Genomic DNA, 22,647 nt, shown 5'->3' on the forward strand with positions numbered 1-22,647 from the left:
TGAATATCTTTGTTTTCCCTTTACTTCTGTAAGCAATACTTGTTTTCCTACTGCTCAAGTTCATAAAATTTTCTTAATAGGAAAAGCCTTTGACTGCCTTCCTCCCTTTTTTTTTTTTTCATACTGGGGATAGAACTCGGGACCTTGCTGTTGCAAGTCAGGCAGCGGAACCATTGAGCTAAATCCCCAGCCCAGATTTATCATTTTATTTATTTATTTATTTATTTATTTGGTACCAGGGATCAAGCTCAGGTCCTTGAGCTTGCACAAGCAGGCAGCAAAACCACTGAGCTAAATCCCCAGCCCCTTCCTCCCTTTCTGATCCCATCAAAATGTAATTTGGTTTTCCAAAGTCTATTCTTTGAAGAATGAGCTAATTTTCTGTGCATTTCTATAGCTAGTACATTTTTATAAAGTTAACATGGATTCTAACTTGCATTCAGAAAACACTTCAGAGTTTTAATTCTGTTCCATGTTTTACATTTCAACAGTCAGTTTACATTTACAAAAGTATTGTGAAAAAATTTGCATGTTTATGTTGTATCTCCTTTCGGAATTTCTGCCTCATGACTCTCAAAAGAGAAAAGAAAATTCTTGATGCTTTATGTTGCTGAAGTTGAGGTTTGTCTAGGCTACAATGGAAGTAGGGAAGAGAGGCACCAGACTTTACCTGGTGGGGAGTAGGGATTGCTAAGATGCTTCTAAATTGAAGTGATCTTGGGCTGAAGCTTGGGGAAATGAGTACCAAAGATGGATAAAGAAGGAAGAGGACAGAAGGCACAGAAATAAGGCCTGTAAAGGCCTAGAATCTTCTGAGAAGCTATCTCTATGGACAGAAGAAAAGGGAGTTTTGGAGAAATGGTAGAAGATGAAAAGGGAAAGGTAGAAAGAAGCCAGATCAGATCATACAAAGATAGATGTATATTTCTGAGAATTTCTCATTTGTACTACAGAATTTGAAAAGTGGGTGGAGATCTGCTGATTACAAAAATCCCCATTGTTTCAATATGGAGAATCAATTTTTGCAAAGCTCTAACGGGGTTATTTTAAGAGTTAGGCCCAGCTTGGTCTGGGTGTGAGGGGTGCTTGTAAGTAAACTCTTTTCCTGGATTCATCTAGGGGGCTCATCTTACTTCAAAGAAAGTGGCAAGGGGAACTCAGCCCACATGAAGGAGGGTGGGTGAATGGCCAGCAGCTGGGGCAGACCAGAAGATCTGAGTCACCTGTGCCCATTTGTTACTATTTGTTTGTACTAAATGACTAATGATAAACAATAGTATGTGTGATGGCACATCTGAGACTGGAGTAAGTACATCTTGTTGCTCCTTGAAGTGATTTTTGCAAATAGTCAAAGGGACAGTTTGAAAACAACTTAGAATAATCAGGAAGTCTACTGGACTAGGGATGTTTGGCCATAACCTACTGTGGAGTGTGATATAACACTTCACCTCTTGGGCTGCATTTACCTCCATCTCATCTGTAGAGAGTGGAACCATTAGACTAAAATGGTGCTGAGGGCTCAGCCCTCTCCAGGATTCTGTAATTGTGATTCTTCCTCTTCTGTCTCCCCTTCCTCCCTGAAATCCTGCCCCTTCCTCCCTGGAATCCTGCCTCTTCCTCCCCTCCCTGAGCCCGATCATCACTAACCTCAGACTTGCAGGCATTCTGATTAACAGGGAAAGTAGTAAATCCATTTGTTCTCATATCAGTTTTATGCTAAGAAATCTAAGCTAATGAACATGGGAAACATTTTTCAAAGGAAAAATATTGTGATTCACGTTCTATCCTGTGCTAATAATAAAAGGAAACAGAAAGTCCCAGTGTTCCTCTTGTCAATTCCTATTTTTTCCCCTTTGGACTTTGTTTTGGCCAGTCCCTCCAGTAAAAGCAGAGTAAAGATTGGACTGGGATTCTGTGGGAGTGGAGGGTAGGCACCAAGGGAAAAGGCTGAACTGGATGCAGATTCAGCCACCAGATGAAGCAGTAAGGAGTGTAGCCTGAATGTTTGAGCGGCCTTTCAGGCAGATCCTAGGCAGAATTACTACATAACTGTGACCTTCCTTACCTTCCTGAAATTCTCTAGCATGTATACCTGGCACCTTCACATTATTAGGCCTATCCTCTAACCCCCAAACTATTCTCTGTTCCCCTTTAACTGTCTTCTCCTACAGATTCAGAAACTACAGGTATACGAGGATCTGAATATTCTTGAGGGAAGATCATTTAGAGCCTCTAGCCTCCATTTTACCTTTCAACAAAACTTACCCGAATGAACACGTAAATAAATAGCACACATCTGTTCACTCATCAAATGCTGCCAAACACCTTGGTAGGGACACTACAGAGGGGGTGATGGAAGATAAAGTGGGTGTAGATTTTGCCCTCTGAAATGTGCAGACAGCAACACAGAAATTCATCTATTCCACAAGCAGTTCATGATCTTGGGATTTTCATGTTTTAGCATATGTGATACTAGAGACTGCAAAAATCAGTGTAGCCATAGAGCAGTGAAAAGTTGAGTCTCAGAGAGAGAGCAAGGATGAGAGAGAGAGAGAAAGAAAGAGATGACTTCAGAAAAGTGATGATGTTTGAATATGATTTTGAAGGATTTGTCTTGAAGCAGTAATCTTTAATGTGAAGGAAGGTACACCATGAGGAGGCTGTTGAAAGTCTGGAGAAGAGAGGAGGTAGTGGGCTAAGATTAGAGGAGGAGGCACTGTTGTCCAGAGATGATCTTGGAAAGGAAGCACTTCTTTTTTTCTTCCTTTCCTTTCCTTTAATGATCAGTTAAATGTAAGAGGAGATGAAATAGTGTCTAGATCAGGTAACTGAGTGAACCCTTACCTCATTAAGCAAGATTGGAAATAAAAGAGACGAATCCACTTGTTCGATATACTCGGACTCTGGAGGCAGATAGGAAATGCCAATTTCACTTCCAAAAGTTGTTTGTGATGTCCATCCAGATATATTATTTCCCTGCATCTGAAGCACCTCCTTTTGGTTCTACAGAATTTAGGCGACGAGGCTATGGGTAAACTGTCCCCTGAAAGTTCATTATAGCAGCATTCCTTCCTCATTTGAAAAATAAGGGTCACTGGTAATATGGTCACAAGTGGTTGAAATGTAAAAAATTTGTTTAAGTCATTTTTCAATGAGAGAAAAATGAATGTTTTATTTCTGTTCTACAAGTTGTGAAATAACAGACTTCACTCAGATTGTAACAAAAAGTTTGTCTGTTTGTTTGTTTTACTTCTTGGTAGGTGGATGATATCTGTAAATCAATGGGGGCTCAGGGTTTGGCTTAGCCTGTTGGTTCCAATTCTCTTCCAACAGCCAACTAATTTAGATGAAATATGCTCAGGTCATTGAATGACAATTTTCTGAGTTATATCATGATGGGCCCCTAGGCAAGTAAACATAAACCTACAGAAATTGAACATTTAATTCAGAAGGACTGAAAAATACCTCTCCTGAGCCAATATTTACAAGGACATGCTACAAAGATAGACTGGTCATAATACAGGCTCCATGTCCTTGTATTTGCTCTACTCTAATTTGTCATAGATTTCAACTTTGGTTTTGATTTATCTTCCTGTTAACATGTTGCCTGTTTGGGTTTTGTTTATTTGTTTTTTGTTTTTGATTTGACTTGTAGTCAAAATGAAAAGCCAACAAACTGATGAAGGTCTGATCTTTCAGGTTTTCATACTTCCTTTGGGATCCTCTCAAGTCCATTTTCATTTTCAAAAACTCACTTTATCAAAATCAAATTCCCAGGCCTGCTTTATAGTAGCCAAACTCAAAAGATGAGCCAATACACCAGAATGCCAATATGGGGTTTTTTTTTTTTATTGCATTGCTGATTATTGTATTAATTTTCCAAAAAGAGAGTATACTTAGAAAACAAGATAAGAGTCAGAGGATCATTTGGCAGCTCTAGAGTTGAAATACAGGGAACTGAATGACTTTAGGGGATAGCATCTTCAGGCTGGCCACAAATAAGAGATTATTGCGCCTCTTTCTGTATTGGGACATTCTTGTTCGCAGGTCAAAGTACCCTCATCACAAGTAGCAGGAGGCGACAAAGTTATAAAGCATTTACTGTCTAATTCTTTCAGTATCCCTTATCCATTATTATTATTATTTGATTGGACTAGATTATCACTAAAGTTCCTTTTGGATCTGAATTTAGTACTGCTTAAAAGTTCCTCTCCAGCAAGGTATTGTGGTGCATACTGGTAATCCCAGCATTCTGGGAGGTGGAGACAGGAGGATTGAAAGTTTGAGCTCAGCCTGGGCAATTTAAAAACTTGGTAAGACCCTGTGTCAAAATTTTAAAAATGGGAGTGGGGTTCTCTACATGGACATTAGACATTGCACGTGTTTCTGTAGTGACTGGGTTGTTATTATCCCAATTGATGTTTAGGAAGTGAACCTCGGGCACTATCGAGGACTTTTAGAGACTTACTTTTCTATTGCTTTCATAGAAAATTACCTCAAATTTAATGGCATAAGACAACATTCAACTATTATTTCACAGTTCTATAGATGAGAGGTCTTGGCATAGAGTGACTCTGTTTGTTTTCTTTGCTTAGAGTTCACAAAGATGAAATCAAAGTGTTGTAAGGGTTGCATTACCTCTTGGAGACTTCTTCTTCCAAGACCTTTCAAGTCATTGGCTGAGTTTGCTTGTTTGCCACTGTAGGACCATGTTGATCATTTCCTTGCTGCCTGTGTTCCAGGAGCCAGTTTTTGCTCCTAGAGGCTGTCTGCATTGCCCTTCATGCTTTCTGTGTGATCCACTCAAGGAAGGACAGGTCAAGTCCCACTCAAATTTCCAATCTCACTGACTTCCCCTTTGTATCCGTCTCACCGACAGACTTTCTCTTCTGCTTTTACAGGTACATGATTATGTTCGCCCATCCACATAATATAGGATAATCTCTTCATTATAAGTTAGCTGGCTAGTCAACTTAATTATACCTGCAATGTCCCTTTACAGCAGTGTCTATTTTAAGGTTTGATTGAATTACTACGGATGCTATTCTTGGGGACAACTCTACACTGTACTTAGCCAGGTTCATCAGCAACACTTTGAAATACTGTCATTGCTTGAATAATTGTACCTGTGGCTGGCTTATTCATCTCTCCAATGTATTTTTTTATTTTGCAGTTTCACAGGATAGTACTTTTGAATCCTATTTTCATATTCAGTATTTCAACTGCTTGACATAGATACTCATCTGTTGCAAAAAATACAGTTATTTATTGGCTGAATGGAGGAGATTGGTATTTTTTTCTCCATTCAACTGAGGAATACTGCTTTGGGCTGATGACCTCTATTATCACAAACTTTAAAACCATAGCATATTTGATTTGCCTTTGATAAGTGATTCCCAAACCTCACTACACTGTGTAATCACACAGGAAATGTTTTAAGGGTACTGAGGATTGAAGTCAGGACCTTCTCACTGAGTTCATCCCCAACTCTTATTTGTTTTTGTTTGTTTGTTTGTTTGTTTGGAGACTGGGTCTCATTATGTCACTGAATTGCCCATGCTGGACTGGAACTTGTGATTCTCCTGCTTCAGCTTCCCAGAGTAGTGGGATTACAGGTATGTGACCCCATATCTGGCTTTATAAAAAAATTTTTGAAGATTGGTACTCAGCTCCACCACAGAGATTCTGATTTCCCTATGGAAAGCCAGGACATTTTTTTAAGTTTCCCATGTAGTTCTAATGTGCAGGCAATGCTGAAAAGTATTGATACATTCCAAACCTTCTGTTTTGGAGAAAAAGAAGCTAAGGGTGAGGGTGAGAAATGTTTTGCTTAAAGTGCCTTAAGTAGATCTGGCACTAGACTTCAGAGTTCTATGCCATAAACTAAAGGTTTGTAGTTTGGTTGTGTCGAGTGTTTAGTAATTACGTGTAAAATGGGTGTTTAGAAATATGAAATACTCCACTTCTTGATTCAGTAGAAAAAACGATTTCTTTCAGGACTTTAAGAAACTATTAGACTTTACACTGTAACTGTTTAAAGGTCTCCTTTCAGCAAGTGCGTTCTACACTAGCCAAGGAGCAGGCCACATGAGCTTCCACAATCAGTCTTCCAGAGCTGCACAGTCCAGTGCAGTAGCTACTAGCAACATATGGTTATTGAGCATTTGAAATAGGGCTAGTCCCAATTGAGATATGCTGTGAGTATAAAAAGACACAGTATTAAAAAAGAGTGCTAAGTATTTACTTGATTATGCTGAGAGAGTAGATCACCCTCCATATGGAATTGGGCAACTATGAGTTAACTGTGTTATTAGGCCACTATGTGTTAACCAGGTAACTATGCTCTTCTTTGTAGAATCTACCTGAGTAGCCATGACAACTTCTGTAATCTGTCACCAAAGGAGTGTAAGGGATTCAGAAAGTCCTGCCAGAATTCTTTGCTCTCCCCTTCTCCACTGCTCTGCTTTGTGTAAATCCTGCTTGCTATATTCCCAGGGAAACTCCAATGGAATTAAGCTCTGTAGATGTAAAAAGAGACATATAAGGAAGTGAAAACTTCTATTTGGGGCCCTCAAGACTGACAGGAATCACTCACTGAGCTGACGGCGTCATTAAAAGCCACTTTGTGCCACTATCTTCATGTTAAAGAGTTATCTGTTTGGGGTCCTCACTGTTTCCTACTTAAATGCACTAAAATATTCTTTTAAAATTGTATTAAAATTAATTTAATTCATTACTTTTTAATATGGTTACAAGACAAATTTAAATTATGTATGTGGCTGACATTTGTGGCTTGTATCGCAGATTTCTTAGAGCTACACTAAAGAGCATTTTCTATTGAAGCTACTAACAATGAATGGTCCAAATCCAAGCTATTATACTTCCTGTGAGATGAAAAATGAAGTAGTACTTTGCAAGTTTCCTAAAAATGAGATATAACATTGATCTACCCTGTTGTCACCATCAGCAGCCAGTCAGTCTGGCCAAATGCACTTCTTTCTATTTTTATCTATAGGCTTAAAGGAGGCAGGGTGCTACTCCTGTGTCATGGAGAAAACACACTGCATGGCTCATAAACAGTGCACCCAAAAGTAAACCAGGTGCTCTTGGAGACACTGAGACCTAGAGATAAATATATCTCATAAGCAGTACAACTCTTGAAGAAACTGCTGCATCAGCATTAGGGAGTTATCATGTGTCAGCATTCATGAATTCCACTGTCCTTGACAAGCCTTGAGCACTAGAAATATTACAGTGTTTTCCCCCCTCTATAATTCAAATTCTGATTTTATTCTTTCTTCTTTTCTTGCTCTCTCTAGTTTTTGCCTTGATTTACTGACACTCTAATTATTTGCTTGGTCTCCCTAGTTTGCTGTGCAAGAAGCAGGAAATGCAAAGACAGGCCTTGTAGACATCAAGCACAATTCCAAACCCTACCCAGGAATACCCTCTTTGTGAACTTGGGAGATCCACTTAATTTCTCTAAACTCCTCTAAATTTCCACTTTCTCATTCACAATATGAGGCTTTCTCTTAAGCGTCTGTGTGAAGGCCTAGTGAAATAACAATATGTCTGCATACTTACTCCCTAGGAGGCATTGTGTTGGGCATCTCCTCTACCACAAACCTAAAGGTAGTTGTTGAGGATAAAATATGAAGTAAGACACAGCTACTGCCCCAGTTTGATGGTAGCTAAAGAACAAAAAGACAGGAAGCCTAGTAGCATCAGGTTGCAGTAGCCCTCAGTAAATGGCAACTATTTCATAATACTGTACAGGATTTGGCTTATCAAAAAATTATGGAATGGTCTGCAGGCCAGAAATTGAGGCCCATTATGATTAAATCACTATTATTAAATGGCCACCTTAGCCACCAGATCAGGCAATGGTGGGCTGGCACTGGGGCATTAGATTGTGGACTTCTCTAGTAATGCTTTTCCCAGGAGATCATGTTACCTCACTCTTGGGTTTCTCAATGTGTTTACCCAAAAAAAGAAAAGAAAAGATAAGATGAGAAAAGAAAAGGATAGAAAAGAAAAGAAAAACTACTATGTTGAACTTGGTTAAAGTAAGGATTTCTCTCAATTTTTGCACCATATGTTATCAGTAACTGTCCCTTTGAAAACCTTCATTTCTGTTATAACTCCAAAGAAGGCAGGCACATATGCATTTCTTTAAAATATAAAAAGCATTTGAGACACTAGGACTTGTTATTAATCATTGTCAGATTACTGTCTCATCAAGATAATAAATGTTTTTGTTTCAGGATTTCATTCCTTAAGCACTTGTAAACTTGTCTCCCATAGCCTATTGTTCTCCTCTTACATTAGGTGAAACAAAGTACATTTTCCTCTAGAGTCTGAAAGAAATGCCAACATCTTCAAGCTTGTTTAAAGAGCATTCGCCATGTTGTATATGATCTATTATAGTTTTTTACAATCAGACTTTAAAATAGACTACTTATGAAAAAAGTGAGAAAACCAAAAATCAGTAAAGGTTTCCTTTCTCAAATTTTGTTTGGAAAAAGTAATTTGGTTGATACGATAGCATAAAGTAAGATATAAGAAGGAACATACTGTTTACAAAAGCAATTGTACAACTAGTTTTCTCTTGCATATAAGAATCACATCAGCATTGTAAATCCTTGAATGCACTAAATGAATCAGACTGGGTGAGCCAATGACCACTGCAAGTATAATTGCTGTGGTGGGATATACCAAAGTGCTAAGTGGGTCTTATTGAACTTAAACAGAATGCTAGTATGTTGAGAAAGCTCCTCTCTGAACTAGATAACCATGTATACAAGAAACAGCTCCAAACATTTGACTCCTGAAAAGCCCATCTTTCAATCCGTAAAGGAAGAGTTGGAGGCCCAGATTCTTATAACCAAGCTGCCGTCTCTGAGTTCTCCCAGGAAGAGTTATAGCTTCAGGCCAAGTCTCTTATTGTTGGAATTTCATGTATTTAATGTTTCAGCTCTAGAAATTTGCAATTCACAAATGATTTGAACCAAATAATAACAGCATACTTGTTTTGTTTTTGTTTTTGTTTTTGGTACCGGGGATCAAACTCAGGACATTGCATTTTCGAGGTAGGCACTGTGCCACTGAGCAAAGTCCCTGGCCTGGCCCTAGCATACTTGTTTTTACAGCAAATGAGGTAGTGATTGAGGAGAAAATTAGCCCCTAGAGTATTTCCCATCCAATTAGGCACCACAAAAAAAAAGATGTGCAATGCCTGTACACCATAGCACAAAGAGGCAGCATTCCTGCCTTATCCTAGGAGATGCACATACTACATTATAATGGACACTCCCACTTCTCTGTATCCTCAGATAATATAACTGTTTGACTTAGGAATGGAGTATTGCATACTGTTGCTGCCCAGGAACATATTTACCAATTGCTCTACCACTTATGTGGATTTCTATTTCATGATATATATACCAAATCTACCCCACGGGGACATTAAACATAGTTTACTTTTTACTACTACCAAAAAAGACTCTAATAATTATAATCACTAACTCTTATTAGAAACATGCAGAGTGCATGCAACATGCTTTGAAAAAATCATTTCAACTAAACCCGACTTTTCTGTGAAAAGGAGAAAATGTGATTATTTCCTATTAAAGAGGAGTAAACTGACACTTGGTAAAGCCAGGATTTGAGCCTAGCTTTCTCTGAGTCCAGAGAACATACACTTAAGCACTAAGCACAGCCAGGGCTCAGGGGCATTGCGCCTGCTTGGCAAGAACAAGGTCCTGAGTTTGATTCTTGGTACAAATAAAAGAACTAAGCTCCTAAGTTCACCCTTTCCTCAGTAAAGATCAAGGCAGTAGCTGTGGTAGAAGCTGACATTAATGTCTGTAGACCTGGAAAAGTATAGCTCAGTAATTATTAACTAAGTGTAATCTGCTGACAGTAGATCATTTGGAATCATGTGAAATCAAGTGTCCAGGGGTCATTCTGCAGCACTGTCTCTTACATTTGTACTAGCGTCAGCAGATTACTTAATCTTTGTACCTGATACTTCACATTTAGAACCTTGATAGCATTATTCACTTCCTCAAACAGTGATGTGCTCAGTTCATTTCATGCTGGCTTCACATTCGTAGCTTAAAATCAGCCTTGGTGGAAGTACTTATGCCACAGAAATTGGAAATTGCATCGAATCATGGCCTTTATTTAATTCCAAAGAGACAGTTATTAAGCATTTACTAGTATACCATTGTCTATGACTCACAGAGAGACATAATGTGAATAGTCACACTTCTAGAGCTAAACAAATTCAGACTAGATATTCCCCCAAAACACTGCAAATATAATCATACCTGAATCATCAAAGTCTTTACTGAATTCTCTGTCTCCATCATTCTGCATTTGGAAGGGTCTCTTAAAACCTACCTATACTTATTTTATATGTCATTAGAAATAAAATTAGTTGTTTACTGGTTTTGTTACAGAAATATGCTTGTTGTTGTAATGTCAGCATAACAGCTTAAGGTTTTGGAATGCAAATACAAGCATACACACTATTAAAATGATAGGCCTCCCACCATTTGCAGGCCAGAGGAAAGGGCATTTGGGCTGCCCTCTGTCCCACCACTCCCCGCCCAGAGGAAGGCACTTCCAAGCTGCTGTCTGTCCTGCCTCTCCTGGCCCAAGGTTGGGGCTTCTGAGCCGCCATCCCACTGCTCCTGGTCCAGAGGAAGGGGCTTCTGGGCCACCATCCCTCCCACCTCTCCAGGCCCCTATCCCACCTCTCCCAGCTCACAAGAGGTGAACCATGCAGGCACCAACAGCATGCTGCCGCACCCCCAGTCAAAATGAGAAGACACGTAAATAAGTCTCAAAACCAGACTTCCAGATCACCTACAGCAACCCCAAAGGGAAATGAGATAGAACGCTCTGATACTCAACCACCTGGACCCACTGAACTGACAACAAAAGGGGATCTGGAAAAAATGAAATCAGAAATAATTTCTCAGATAACAGGAGAGATTGTGCTCCTAGTGCAAGACATGATGAATAAATCTAGAGAGGAGCTCAGGAACATGATGGAATCCCAACATAAGAAACAAATGGAATCCATGAAACAGATGCAAATAAATTTCAGGAGATGAAAAACTCCATTGAAAGTCTCCACAGCAGAATGAGCCAATGTGAGGACAGAATTTCAGATATAGAAGATGAGATTGCAATTAATGATCAGGAAAAGAAAACTTGCTTCAAAATAAGGGAACATGAGAAATCAATCCAGCAGCTGCTAGATGATGGAAAGAAGAATAACATAAGACTGATTGGAGTCAAAGAAGAAACAGAAGAGAGTACAGACAACATAAAAAAAACTCTTCACAGAAGTAATGGCAGAAAACTTCCCAAGCAGGGGAAAAGAACTTCACAAGTGAGGTATATAGGACTCCAAAAAGCTTTGATCAAAAAAAATCTACACATAGGCATATAATTGTTAAGATTCCAAAAAATTATGAGAAAAGAAAAAAAAACGGAAACAAAGTATGTAAATAGGGAAGGGTTTAAGGGTGAAGGGCACACAGGTAATGGGGAAAAAATAAGAACCAAGATTCATCATGTACAGGAACGAGCACCCAAAGATAAATTAAATGTATTGTATACCTAAAATGTACCAATAAGAGAATTTAAGAAAAAAAATTTAAAAATAATAAAATAAAGATTCCAGAAACTCAACAGAAGAACAAAGTTCTATAAGCAGTTAGAGAAAAGAAATAAATCACACACAAAGGAAAGTCCATCAGAATCACAGCATACTTCTCAACACAAACCATCAAGGCAAGAAGAGCTTGGAGTGACATATTCCAAGCCCTAAAAGAAAACAACCTCCAACCCAGATTGATGTACCCTGCAAAACTATCTTTCAAAATTGATGGAGAAATAAGATACTTTCATGACAAAGAGCACCTCAGGAACTTCATGAATACCAAACCAGCACTCCAAAGAATTTTACACAATATCCAAGAAACAGACATTGAGGAACACAACCCCAGGAAGCAAAGCAGAATGAACCCATCTGGCATGACAAGAAATTAAATGTAAAAGGGGAGAACCCAACAAAAAGAAAAAGTCATGGCAATGATAAGTCAATATGTTTCAGTTATAACCATCAATGTTAATGGTCTCAATTCACCAATCAAAAGAAATAGACTGGCAGAATGGGTCAAGAAGCAAAATCCAACAATATGCTGCATACAAGAAACACACTTAATTCAAAAGGAAACTCATAGACTGAAAGTTAAAGGGTGGAAAACAATACTCCATGTGATGAGAACCCAACAAAAAGCAGGAGTAGCTATCCTCTTGGCAGATCAAGTAGATTTCAAACCAACACTGATCAAGAGAGACAAAGAAGGACACTATATCCTCGTAAAGGGAACAATCCAAGAGGAAGAGATGACAATCATAAATATCTATGCACCAAACACTAGTGCACCCAACTATATAAAACAAATACTAACGGATATGAAAAGTCATATATGCACTAATACAATTGTAGTGGGGGACCTCAACACCACATTGTCACAAATAGATAGATCAACTAGACAAAAAATAAGTAATGAAATACTAGAACTCAATCGAACTCTTGAACATATGAACTTAACAGATGTTTACAGAGTCTTCTACCCCACAAAATCAGAATACACATTCTTCTCAGTTGAACATGGGTCATTCTCCAAAATAGACCACATACTCACACATAGAACATGTTTAAGTAAGTGCAAAGGAATTGAAGTTATCCCCTGTATATTATCAGACCATAGTGTGATGAAATTGGAGATTCATAGCAAAAGAAACTCAAAAAATTTCATAAACGTGTGGAAATTGAACAACACACTTCTGAATAACCAAGGGTCACAGAGGAAATTAAAGAAGAAATCAGACAGTCCCTTCAATTAAATGACAATGACAAAACAACATATCAGAATCTATGGGACACAATGAAAGAAGTCTTTCGAGGGAAATTCATAGCAGTGAATACTCATACTAGAACAACAGAGTGAGCCCAATTAAACAACCTGATGCTGCACCTCAAGCTTCTAGAAAAAGAAGAGCAGGACAAACCCAAAGCTCATTCAAGGTAGGAAATTATAAAGGTCACAGGAGAAATCATTGCAATGACTAAGAGAATGGTACAAAAATCAATGAAGCCAAGAGTTGGTTCTTTGAAAGAATAAACAAAATTGACAAACCCTTAGCCAACCTTATCAGAAAAAGGAAAGAAAAGACCCAAATCCATGCAATTAGGAATGAAAAGGGTGAAATTACAACAGACCTATCAGAAATCCAGAGGATCATCAAAACCTACTTCCAGAACTTATATGCCAATAAGATGGAAAACACAGATATCTAGATACATATGAATTACTAAAGTTGAACGAAGTAGACCTAAAAATTCTAAACTACCCAATATCAACCAAGGAAACCAAAAACGTAATAAAAACTTTTCAACTAAGAAAAGCGTGGGCCCTGATGGCTTCACTGCTGAATTCTACAAGACATTTAGAGAGGAACTACTGCCACTACTGTTTAAACTCTTCAATGAAATTGAAAGGGAAGCAATTCTCCCCAATTCATTCCTGGAAGTAAGCATCACCTTGATGCCCAAAGCAGAAAGAGACTCAACCAAAAAGGAGAACTATAGGCCAATCTCACTAATGAACACAGATGCAAAAATCCTTAATAGGATACTGGAAAATAGAATGCAGAAGATCATCAAGAAGATCATACACCCTGATCAAGTGAGATTCATCCCAAGGACGCAGGGATGGTTCAACATATGCAAATCAATCAATGTAATACACTATATCAATAAAGCCCAGGACAAAAACCATATGATTATCTCCATAGACACAGAAAAAGCATTTGACAAAATCCAACATGCATTTATCATAAAAACCCTACAAAAAATTGGAATAGATGGTCTCTACCTCAAACTGATGGAAGCCATCTATGAAAAACCAACAGCCAATATCATACTAAATGGTCAAAAACTGAAATCCTTCACACTAAAATCAGGAACAAGACAAGGATGTCCACTATCACCACTCTTGTTCAATATAGTTCTGGAAATATTAGCCACAGCAATTAGACAAGAGAAGGAAATAAAAGGAATAAAGATAGGAAATGAAGAAGCCAAATTGTCATTATTTGCAGATGACATGATACTCTATTATAGAAGACCCCAAGAACTCCACCAAAAGTCTTCTAGAGTTAATAACCAAATTCAGTCAAGTAGCTGGTTACAAGGTCAACACACAAAAATCAATAGCTTTCCTCTACATGAATGAGAGACTCACTGAGAGAGAAATAGGGCAAATAATTCCTTGCACAATAGAATCCAAAAAACTGAAATACCTAGGAACCAAACTAACGAAAGAAATCAAAGACCTCGTCTCTGAAAACTATGGCACTCTGAAAAGAGAGGTTGAAGATGATATCAGAAAATGAACAGACATCCCCTGCTTCTGGGTAGGAAGGATTAATATTGTGAAAATGGCCATACTTCCAATACTGCTGTATAGATTTAATGCAATTCCATTTGAGATCCCAGCAGCATACTTCATGGATCTTGAGAAAACAATCCAAAAATTCATTTGGAACAAGAAGAGACCCAGAATAGCAAAAGCAATTCTAAGTAACAGAGACATAGCAGGGGATATCACAATCCCCAACTTGCAACTATCCTACAAAGCTACTGTGATAAAAACAGCATGGTACTGGCAAAGAAACAGACTTGAGGAGCAGTGGAACAGATTAGAAGATGCAGAAACAATGCCAGACACACCCAGCCATCTCATCTTCGACAAAGGAGCCAAACACCCTCACAAGAGGAAAGATAGCCTCTTTAATAAATGGTGCTGGAAAAATTGGGCTTCAACTTGCCAAAGATAAAAACTAGACCTATATCTCTCACCATGCACTAAACTAAAATCAAAATGGATTAAAGATCTAAATATTAAAACAGAGCCACTAAACCAGCTGGAACAGAGGTTAGGTAGAACTCTTGAAGACATCGGTGTAGGAAAAGGTTTTATGAACAAAACCTCAGTTGCCTGTGAACTAGCACAAACAATCAACAAGTGAGATCTCTTCTTATTAAAAAGCTTCTGCACAGCAAGAGAAACCACCAGCAGTGTGAAGAGATAACGCACAATGGGGGAAAAAATCTTCACCTGCTTTTCCTCAGACAAAGGTCTACTATCTCAAATCTATAAAGAACTTAAAAAGATCAGACCTTCCCAAGTTTAAAGATTCAATCAGAAAATGGACATCTGAATTGAACAGACATTTCTCAGACAAGGAAGTAGAAATAGCAAATAAATACATGAAAAAATGTTCATCATTTGAGAGATGCAAATGAAAACAACTCTGAGATTCCACCTCACTCCAGAAAGAATAGCTGCTATCATGAAATTAACCAATAACAAATGTAGGCAGGGCTGTGGGGAAAGAGGAACCCTGCTTCACTGCTGGTGGGAGTGTAGAATGGTACAAACACTCTGGAAATCAGTATGGAGGTACCTCAAAGAACTAGGACTGGAAGTCCCATTTGACCCCACTATTCCACTGCTGGGGATCTTCCCCAAAGAATTAAAAGAATCATACCACAGTGATATATGTGCGCCCATGTTCATAGTAGCACAGTTTGTAATAGCTAAAACTTGGAAACAGCCCAAATGCCCATCAACTGGAATCCAGATTAAGAAAATGTGGTGGTTTTTTTTATAAAATGGAGTATACTCAGCCATAAAAAATGAGAAATTAGAGACATTTATAGCTAAATGGATGCACATTGAGGTGATACTCTTAAGTGAAATAAATAGGACACACATGTATAAATACCAAATAGTTTCTCTGGTGTGAGAAACTGGAAGTGTAAATAAGGACTAAAACGTATAATAGGTAATGTGAAATAGGAAGAAAAGGGGCAAAGCGGAAGAAAGTGGGAGGGGTAGGGGAAAGGAAAGAAGGGAATGGAATTAATATGAGAAAATGGAAAAATGGAAACAAAATCTTTGTAAATAGGGAGAGATGGAGGGGTTGAAGGGAGGCCTGGGCAAGGGTGAAAAATAAGAACCAAGAGAAATTATGCAAAGGTGGAAATTTCCAATGATGAATGTCATTATATTGTATACCTAAAATGTACCAATGAATAGAATAAATAATCAATAATGCAAAATAGCAAGAAAAGGTCCAAAAGGGTAGGGGTAGTGGGAGGGGCAGGGGAAAGGAAAGAAGGGAAAGGAAAAATGCTGAGAAATGGAAAAAATAGAAATAAAGTCTTTGTAAATAGGGAAGGGTGGAGGGGGTGAAGGGAGGGCTAGGAATGGGGAAAAAATAAGAACCAAGATGCATCATGCAAAGGTACAAATTCCCAGTGAGAAATTTAAATGGGTTGTATACCTAAAATGTACCAATAAAAGAATTTAAGAAAAAAAAAAAGAAAAAGTCAATGGTGTCAAATAGAAATTTAATGCAACATATATATGTACTTTAAAATTTTCAACTAATCATTTTCAACATAAATATTTTTGAAAATAGGAAGAAATGGAATATTGATTTTAACCATATACTTTACTATCAAATTAATATTTCAATACAATCAACATAAACATTGAGTTATTTTGCATCATTTTGTGCATAACAAGCCTTTAAAATCCATATTTTCCACTTACAGCACATCCCAATTTAAATGTTAAATTTTCATCAGAAATACTTGATCTTTATTTAGAATTCATAAGATGTACAGTATAAACAGTGGATGCGCATACCCAACCTGTTCCAAATATGTTTCATTAAAATAATTAATTATAATCAAATAAAAGTTAAATTTGTATTTAACTCATCAGTAATATTACTTATATTTTAAGTGTCCAGTAGCCACATACAACTAGTGGTAACTGAATTGGTCAGCAGAGATGCAATCCATTTATCCTTTGTTTGATAAAAGTGGAGACCTAATAGAGATACTATTTCCAGATGCCTTTTTACTTACACTTTAATAATAAACACCTTAAACATTCAAAATTCCAATCCCATGTTCCCCACTGGATTACAGAGGAGAGAAATCTATAAATTACAGTCATGTGGTGCGTAATTATGCTCAGTCAACATCATTCAGCATATACAGCAATGGTCCCCTAAGATTATAATGAAGCTGAAAAATTTATTTCACCTATTGACCTTATTCCTGTGGTAATACTGTAGTAGAACACACTGCTCATTACTCATTATATAAACCTGCTATAAACAAACCTATATGGCCAGTTCTATAAAAGTATACTACAACTATGTACAGTAAATAATACTTGATAATGACAATAGAGGACTGTTGCTGTACTATACTGTTATTATTTTAAGTACACACTTTCTACTTATGAAAGAAAGGGGTAAGACAGTATGCTATCTTGCATTGGTAGCAGTTTCATACATTGAATGTTTACTGGACATCTTAATTGAATCTTTTCCTCCTGTACTTGATTTAATATCTATAGTTTTGTTCATCATGACCTAGGCTATACAGTGTCTGTGTGTGTGTCGGTGTGTGTGTGTGTATGTGTGTGTGTGTACACATACCTAGGCCACATATAGCCCCTAGGCCATGAATAGCCTAGGGATCATATCACATACACACACTCACATGTACATTCACTGTATAGTCCAAGTATATAAGTATACTTTATAATGCTCACCTGAAAAAATTGCCCAGCTATGCATTTCTCAGAATTTGTCCCCATTGTTAAGCAATGCCTGACTATAATTACATTTTTTAAAAAAAAGCTTTGTGAACCTTCCTTTATCACTAATGGGAAGCAGATAAATTGACCTAATGCATTTTGGATCTGAGTAGTTTTCAAATGATCACCACTATAAAAAGCAGATAATAACATGAAATAACTATAGATGCAAACTACTCAAATAAATGTGTGGTGTTAATTTGAATGGGTAATTTCAGTTACCATTTTGGATTAGTCTCATCCTTTTTCTGCACTGAGTTCTTAGAAAAACTTCACCAGGAAGCTTTCTCAATTAATTCCGTTTTGCAATATTTCATTAGTAATCAACACAAGCATCAGAAAGTACACATTTATTGGGTTACCTACCTGAAGTCTTGGTGTTGCAATATAAACAATTCTGATTCTGCTGGAATTTTTAAAGTTAGCTCTTGCTTTTTCAGTATCAGAGAAGCTAGATCAGCAAAACAATTTGAGGAACTCAGTATTTTTTATTAATTCAACCACCATTTTGGTGTTCTTTTGGACTGCATTAATGGGACTCTAGGCTCCTAAATCTATCATTTAATTCCTCCCATATATTAATATGCTTACAGCACACCTCTAAAGATGCTTTTGACCAATTTCCTTTTAATACAAATCAGAGGTGAGGGTGGTTTTGCGTGGTGGTTCATTTTGTACTTGCCAAATTACCAACTAGATAAACACATTTCCCCTATATGCTTAATATAGCTTTTAGAAGATGGTGTGAGGATTTTTCACAAAATAATCTAATCTTCATATTAAATTCACCTAAAGTAATTTGAATGTAACTATCTCTTAGATTCACTTCTCACTTTTTAAAATCTTTGTTCTCATACCTTCAGCTTCCCCCTAGACATTTCTGACATTTCCAAAAGTTGTATAAATGCCTTCCAGAGGCAAGAGTCCTGTTCTCGCTTTGGCAGCACATATACTAAGAGGCAAGAGTCCAAAACAGTCATATGACCTTCTCCCCCTAAACAACTAGATCCCAAGGTCCTGATTTCAGCCAACAGCACTACCTTTCAGGTATAACGAATAATCAGTCATTTGTGATATGTATGCCTTTCCTTAGGATCTTGTATATCCAGTCATGACTAAATCTTTACAATATGTCCCAATAAAATTAAATTTAAAAAACAGAAGAGCTTTATCCTAAGAAAAATCCATTTTTGTACATTATCTAGTCCAATCTCCTCACTCTATTTCTGATTAACATGAGTTAATAATGCTGTTTCAGTTTGGTTCTACCTTGTCAATCCAATTTTGTCACCTTTATTCATAATTCTGAACCTTTTTCTCTACTCGTTAGATAGACTCCTCAGAATATGGCATAAATATGCTTGGGATTCATCCCCACACTAGGACTTTTGTATTGAGCTTCTGCCTCTGGAAGATTTTCACTGCCCTTCTCTTTTTTCCTTACCCATCACAAACTTATCTGTCATTTAGTTCTATCTAAATCCCTTATTCATTAGCTGATTATTCCCTGCTTTTACTTTCCATTTTTAGATATGTTTCTCTTTTCACAGTTTCAAATCCTTTTACTGTCTAATTCTTAAAGTCAAGATCCATGATTTTGATTGCTTTATTATTCATCTCCATAGTGCCTTGCACAATGCTAGCAGGAACTAATAGTTTGAGAAGTGCCTGCTAATTTGAAATTAAAAAGAATTGAACCAATTTCTTTGTTTGCCTGGAGTTGGTTATAACACGTTGGGAAAAAATTGCCATATCTAACCTCCATCTCTTCTCATGTGTTTATGGTCTGCTTTATAGCCATGGAATGAAAGTCAGTATATCATAGACCTAATTATGTAATTTGAAGGCCTCCTCTGTTGGACAATCTACAGAATTAAAACTCATGCCAAGTGGATTACACTGGTTTTAAACTATCTCTCCCTTGAGAAATGGGGAAGCAGGCAAAATGCCTCAGGCATTGAAAATGGAAATGGTATGAGTTCCATTATGCAAAAAGAAGCTCCTTTGTCCCTTCCTGCTGAAAAGCTTGCCAGGAGGCTGTAGCCAAACACTGGGTAAATATCCTAAGACAGTTAGAGAAGGATGTTCCCTAGGAAAATATTGAAAGTCTAAAATCTCAGGAAGATAAGGTATAATCTGGTAGTTTATTCTGAAGAGAGTCTGCCTCGACTTACATTGCAAGTAGTCTCTTATGATAGTACTTTGGGTGGACTCTAGCACCTTATAGCTAATGAACATACATGAAATTTGGGTATGTGGGCAAAAAGGGCTTGGAGAAGGAGAATCTCTTTCTCACATCTGGCACTTCATTGATAAGGTCATATTAAAGTTCTAAGCTGTGTGTTGGCACTCTGTCCTTATCTAAGGGCATTCTATTTATCTAGAACTTAATAAGAAGGATCTTCTCATTCAAAAGCTGCCTGCTTTGTGTAAAGCTGATGGAGGCAGTGTACAATGAAATTGAATAGAATATATTTTAGCCTAGGTCATACAATGGCACTAGAGACAGTTCTCCAAATGAATGTAAAGGGAGCTTCTTTTGGAGTCATACCCACTGGACCAACATCAGTGGAAGGAAAGGGGAGATTAGATTCTAGGAAAGCCATTAGCTCCTAAAGAATCCAACTACATTACTTTATCCTCTTCCTGGTCTCCCCCTGCCCCAGAATTAGTTGCATGCTGCAGTGATCCAGGTGGCAGTGAACTATCTCATATCCATTTGAGAGAATGGTAATTTTTAGGAATTTTTCATTTTCTGCTATGGGAGTGAGCAAATAAATTTCTGATTAATTTTGCTTTAGTTTGCTTTTTTTGTGAGATAGAATGTGTTGTGTGAAGTTATGTTTGCCTTGTAAAGTAACAGTGGTAATTTTCTGTTCTGTATTTGGGAGAAGTGAAGTTCATTTGCAAGCTACAACTTTCAAAAGTTTGGGGACTTGAGGGGTTCACTTGCTTTTCTTCAGAAGCACTAATCACTTCTCTCTAGCATCTGCCAGGTTTCTTTGACATGTCTGAAGAGGTGACTTCTAAACCAATGAAAGCACTCTTTTGTGCAATGCAAACATTTTCATATACTTACTCAGTTGGCAAGCTTGTCTGAGAATTGCATATTCACTGCTAGAGCCAAATGTCAAGATAGCATATGCCAGTGAATGAACAAAGTTTCAAACTATTATTACATAGCCTGTAGCCCAGAAATAAAGACATAAGAACAAAGGCTCAGTGGTTCACATTTGCAAAGTAGATGATGATGCAAGGCCATCAGTCCAGGGGCTTTCAGGTTAACAATTAAAAACATAGATGTCGTAATAACTGCAACTCACATTTGTTGAAATCCCCCAGTTGACAAGGTGCATTCATTTGCACTTTCACACTTGATTTCTACCAGTGGTTCCAAGAAGGATTGCTTAAGGGGGTCTCACACATGTGGGTATGTGCATGGGCGTTCAGATGCAAGAAGATATTTGCTTCATACAGAGATATGTTGTCTTAAGTAAGAATATTTTAAGAACACAAAATTATATGGAACAAAAGTATTAATAAGTTGTCTGCTGTCTAGAAATTAAAGTATAGAACATTAAATATTTTATACCTATTCAGAATTACACAGCCATTTTCAGAGGACCATCACTGTAAACCCATAAAAACATTCTTATTTATCATTTCAACCTAATTAGGAATAACAAGGACTATTTTATTTGTGTCAAGTTTGCTAATAAAAATGAACCCAATAGAGCCCCTGGATGGTGGTAGGATGATTAGGTATGCCTAGGTGACTTATAAATAGTGCAGTTTTATGGAAGTACAGCAGCTTAGCTTTGGCATTGGTTATCAGATACTGCAACAGCTCTACAAAGGGCAGCGTGCTGAGTTCATTTTTCAGCCAGCTCAAATTTTTCTCTAAGAGATTCTGGGACATAGGTGTCATGGCTTATTCTTTCCAGAGAAACTTATCTTCTTCAGATAAGGGTGTGTACTGACCAAGGCTGAAGGGCTCAAAGTCCAGCCACACTTGGGATTCCAAATTAATAGCAAGGCCATAACTAATCCCTCTTGGTGTCTGAAGTATTCACATTCCTAGGACTTTCAAAGCCCATAGTCCTCATAAAATTTTTTACAACCTGAAAAGTCCCAGTGACATACATACATTTATTTATTTATTCATTTATTTATTTATTTATTTTTGCTTCTCACCTTTTCCCTGCTTCCCTTCTACTTACCCCTCCTTGATAAAGCTCATAGCACAGTGTTTCCAGTGTTAAATGAACTCACTTGATCCGTAGAAAACAGATTTAGACGTGTTACTATTACTTTGTTTTCCCTTTTAGAGCCTGTACAGCTTGAAGCCTCATGCTTGGTGAATACCACTGAACCATTTTTTTCTATTTCCTGATCAAATTAAAGCAAGCCACATTGGCCCTGTTATTGAAGCAGTGTGAGGGAGTCATTTGCTATGAGATGGTTCTCTGGCTGCCAGCCAGGATATGAAAATCTCTATTGTCGATGCTATTTCCTCAGGAAAGTAGCCATGGGAAGTAGAATTTCTTATAACCTGCTGTTTGTGCTCATGAGGAGTATAACCACATGAAACTCTGGGTCAATGAACAACTTACTAGGATTCCTTCTAGACCTAGCATGCTAATGCGTTCGTGGTTTAGCCAGTCTAAACACTATTGAATGATTGTGCATTGCTCTTCATTGGTTGACTTCATCTTATTCTTTTTGTAATTGCAGGTCCCACAGGTATGGATCTTTGGCAGTTGCTATTGACCTTGGCACTGGCAGGTGCAAGCAATGCTTTTGCTGGGAGAGAGGGTGAGTTTTGCTTTTCTATTCCCACCCTAGTGTTATGAAAAAACACTGAACTTGGTTAAGG

General features: G+C 37.6%; 1 protein-coding gene across 9 annotated transcripts in view; it reads left to right on the top strand.

The window, feature by feature from the left end:
• The window catches only part of Ghr (growth hormone receptor), a 284,924-nt gene that overhangs the window by 107,278 nt on the left and 154,999 nt on the right, over positions 1-22,647 (top strand). For 6 of the 9 annotated variants that reach the window (XM_004848567.4, XM_021261448.2, XM_021261449.2 and 3 more), the window contains exon 2: positions 22,506-22,586. In XM_004848567.4, the coding sequence (XP_004848624.1) occupies positions 22,517-22,586 (70 nt within the window). In that variant the 5' untranslated portion in view covers positions 22,506-22,516. Of the gene's footprint in view, positions 1-5,526; positions 5,616-22,499; positions 22,587-22,647 lie in introns of those variants that run through there. The other 3 variants (XM_021261446.2, XM_087189456.1, XM_087189458.1) reach the window with 2 other exon arrangements.

The sequence above is a fragment of the Heterocephalus glaber genome, unplaced genomic scaffold (assembly GCF_053883595.1).
Source record: "Heterocephalus glaber isolate CG9 unplaced genomic scaffold, H.glaber_assembly_v1.0 deba00001538, whole genome shotgun sequence".
In the NCBI taxonomy this organism is placed as follows: domain Eukaryota; kingdom Metazoa; phylum Chordata; class Mammalia; order Rodentia; family Bathyergidae; genus Heterocephalus; species Heterocephalus glaber.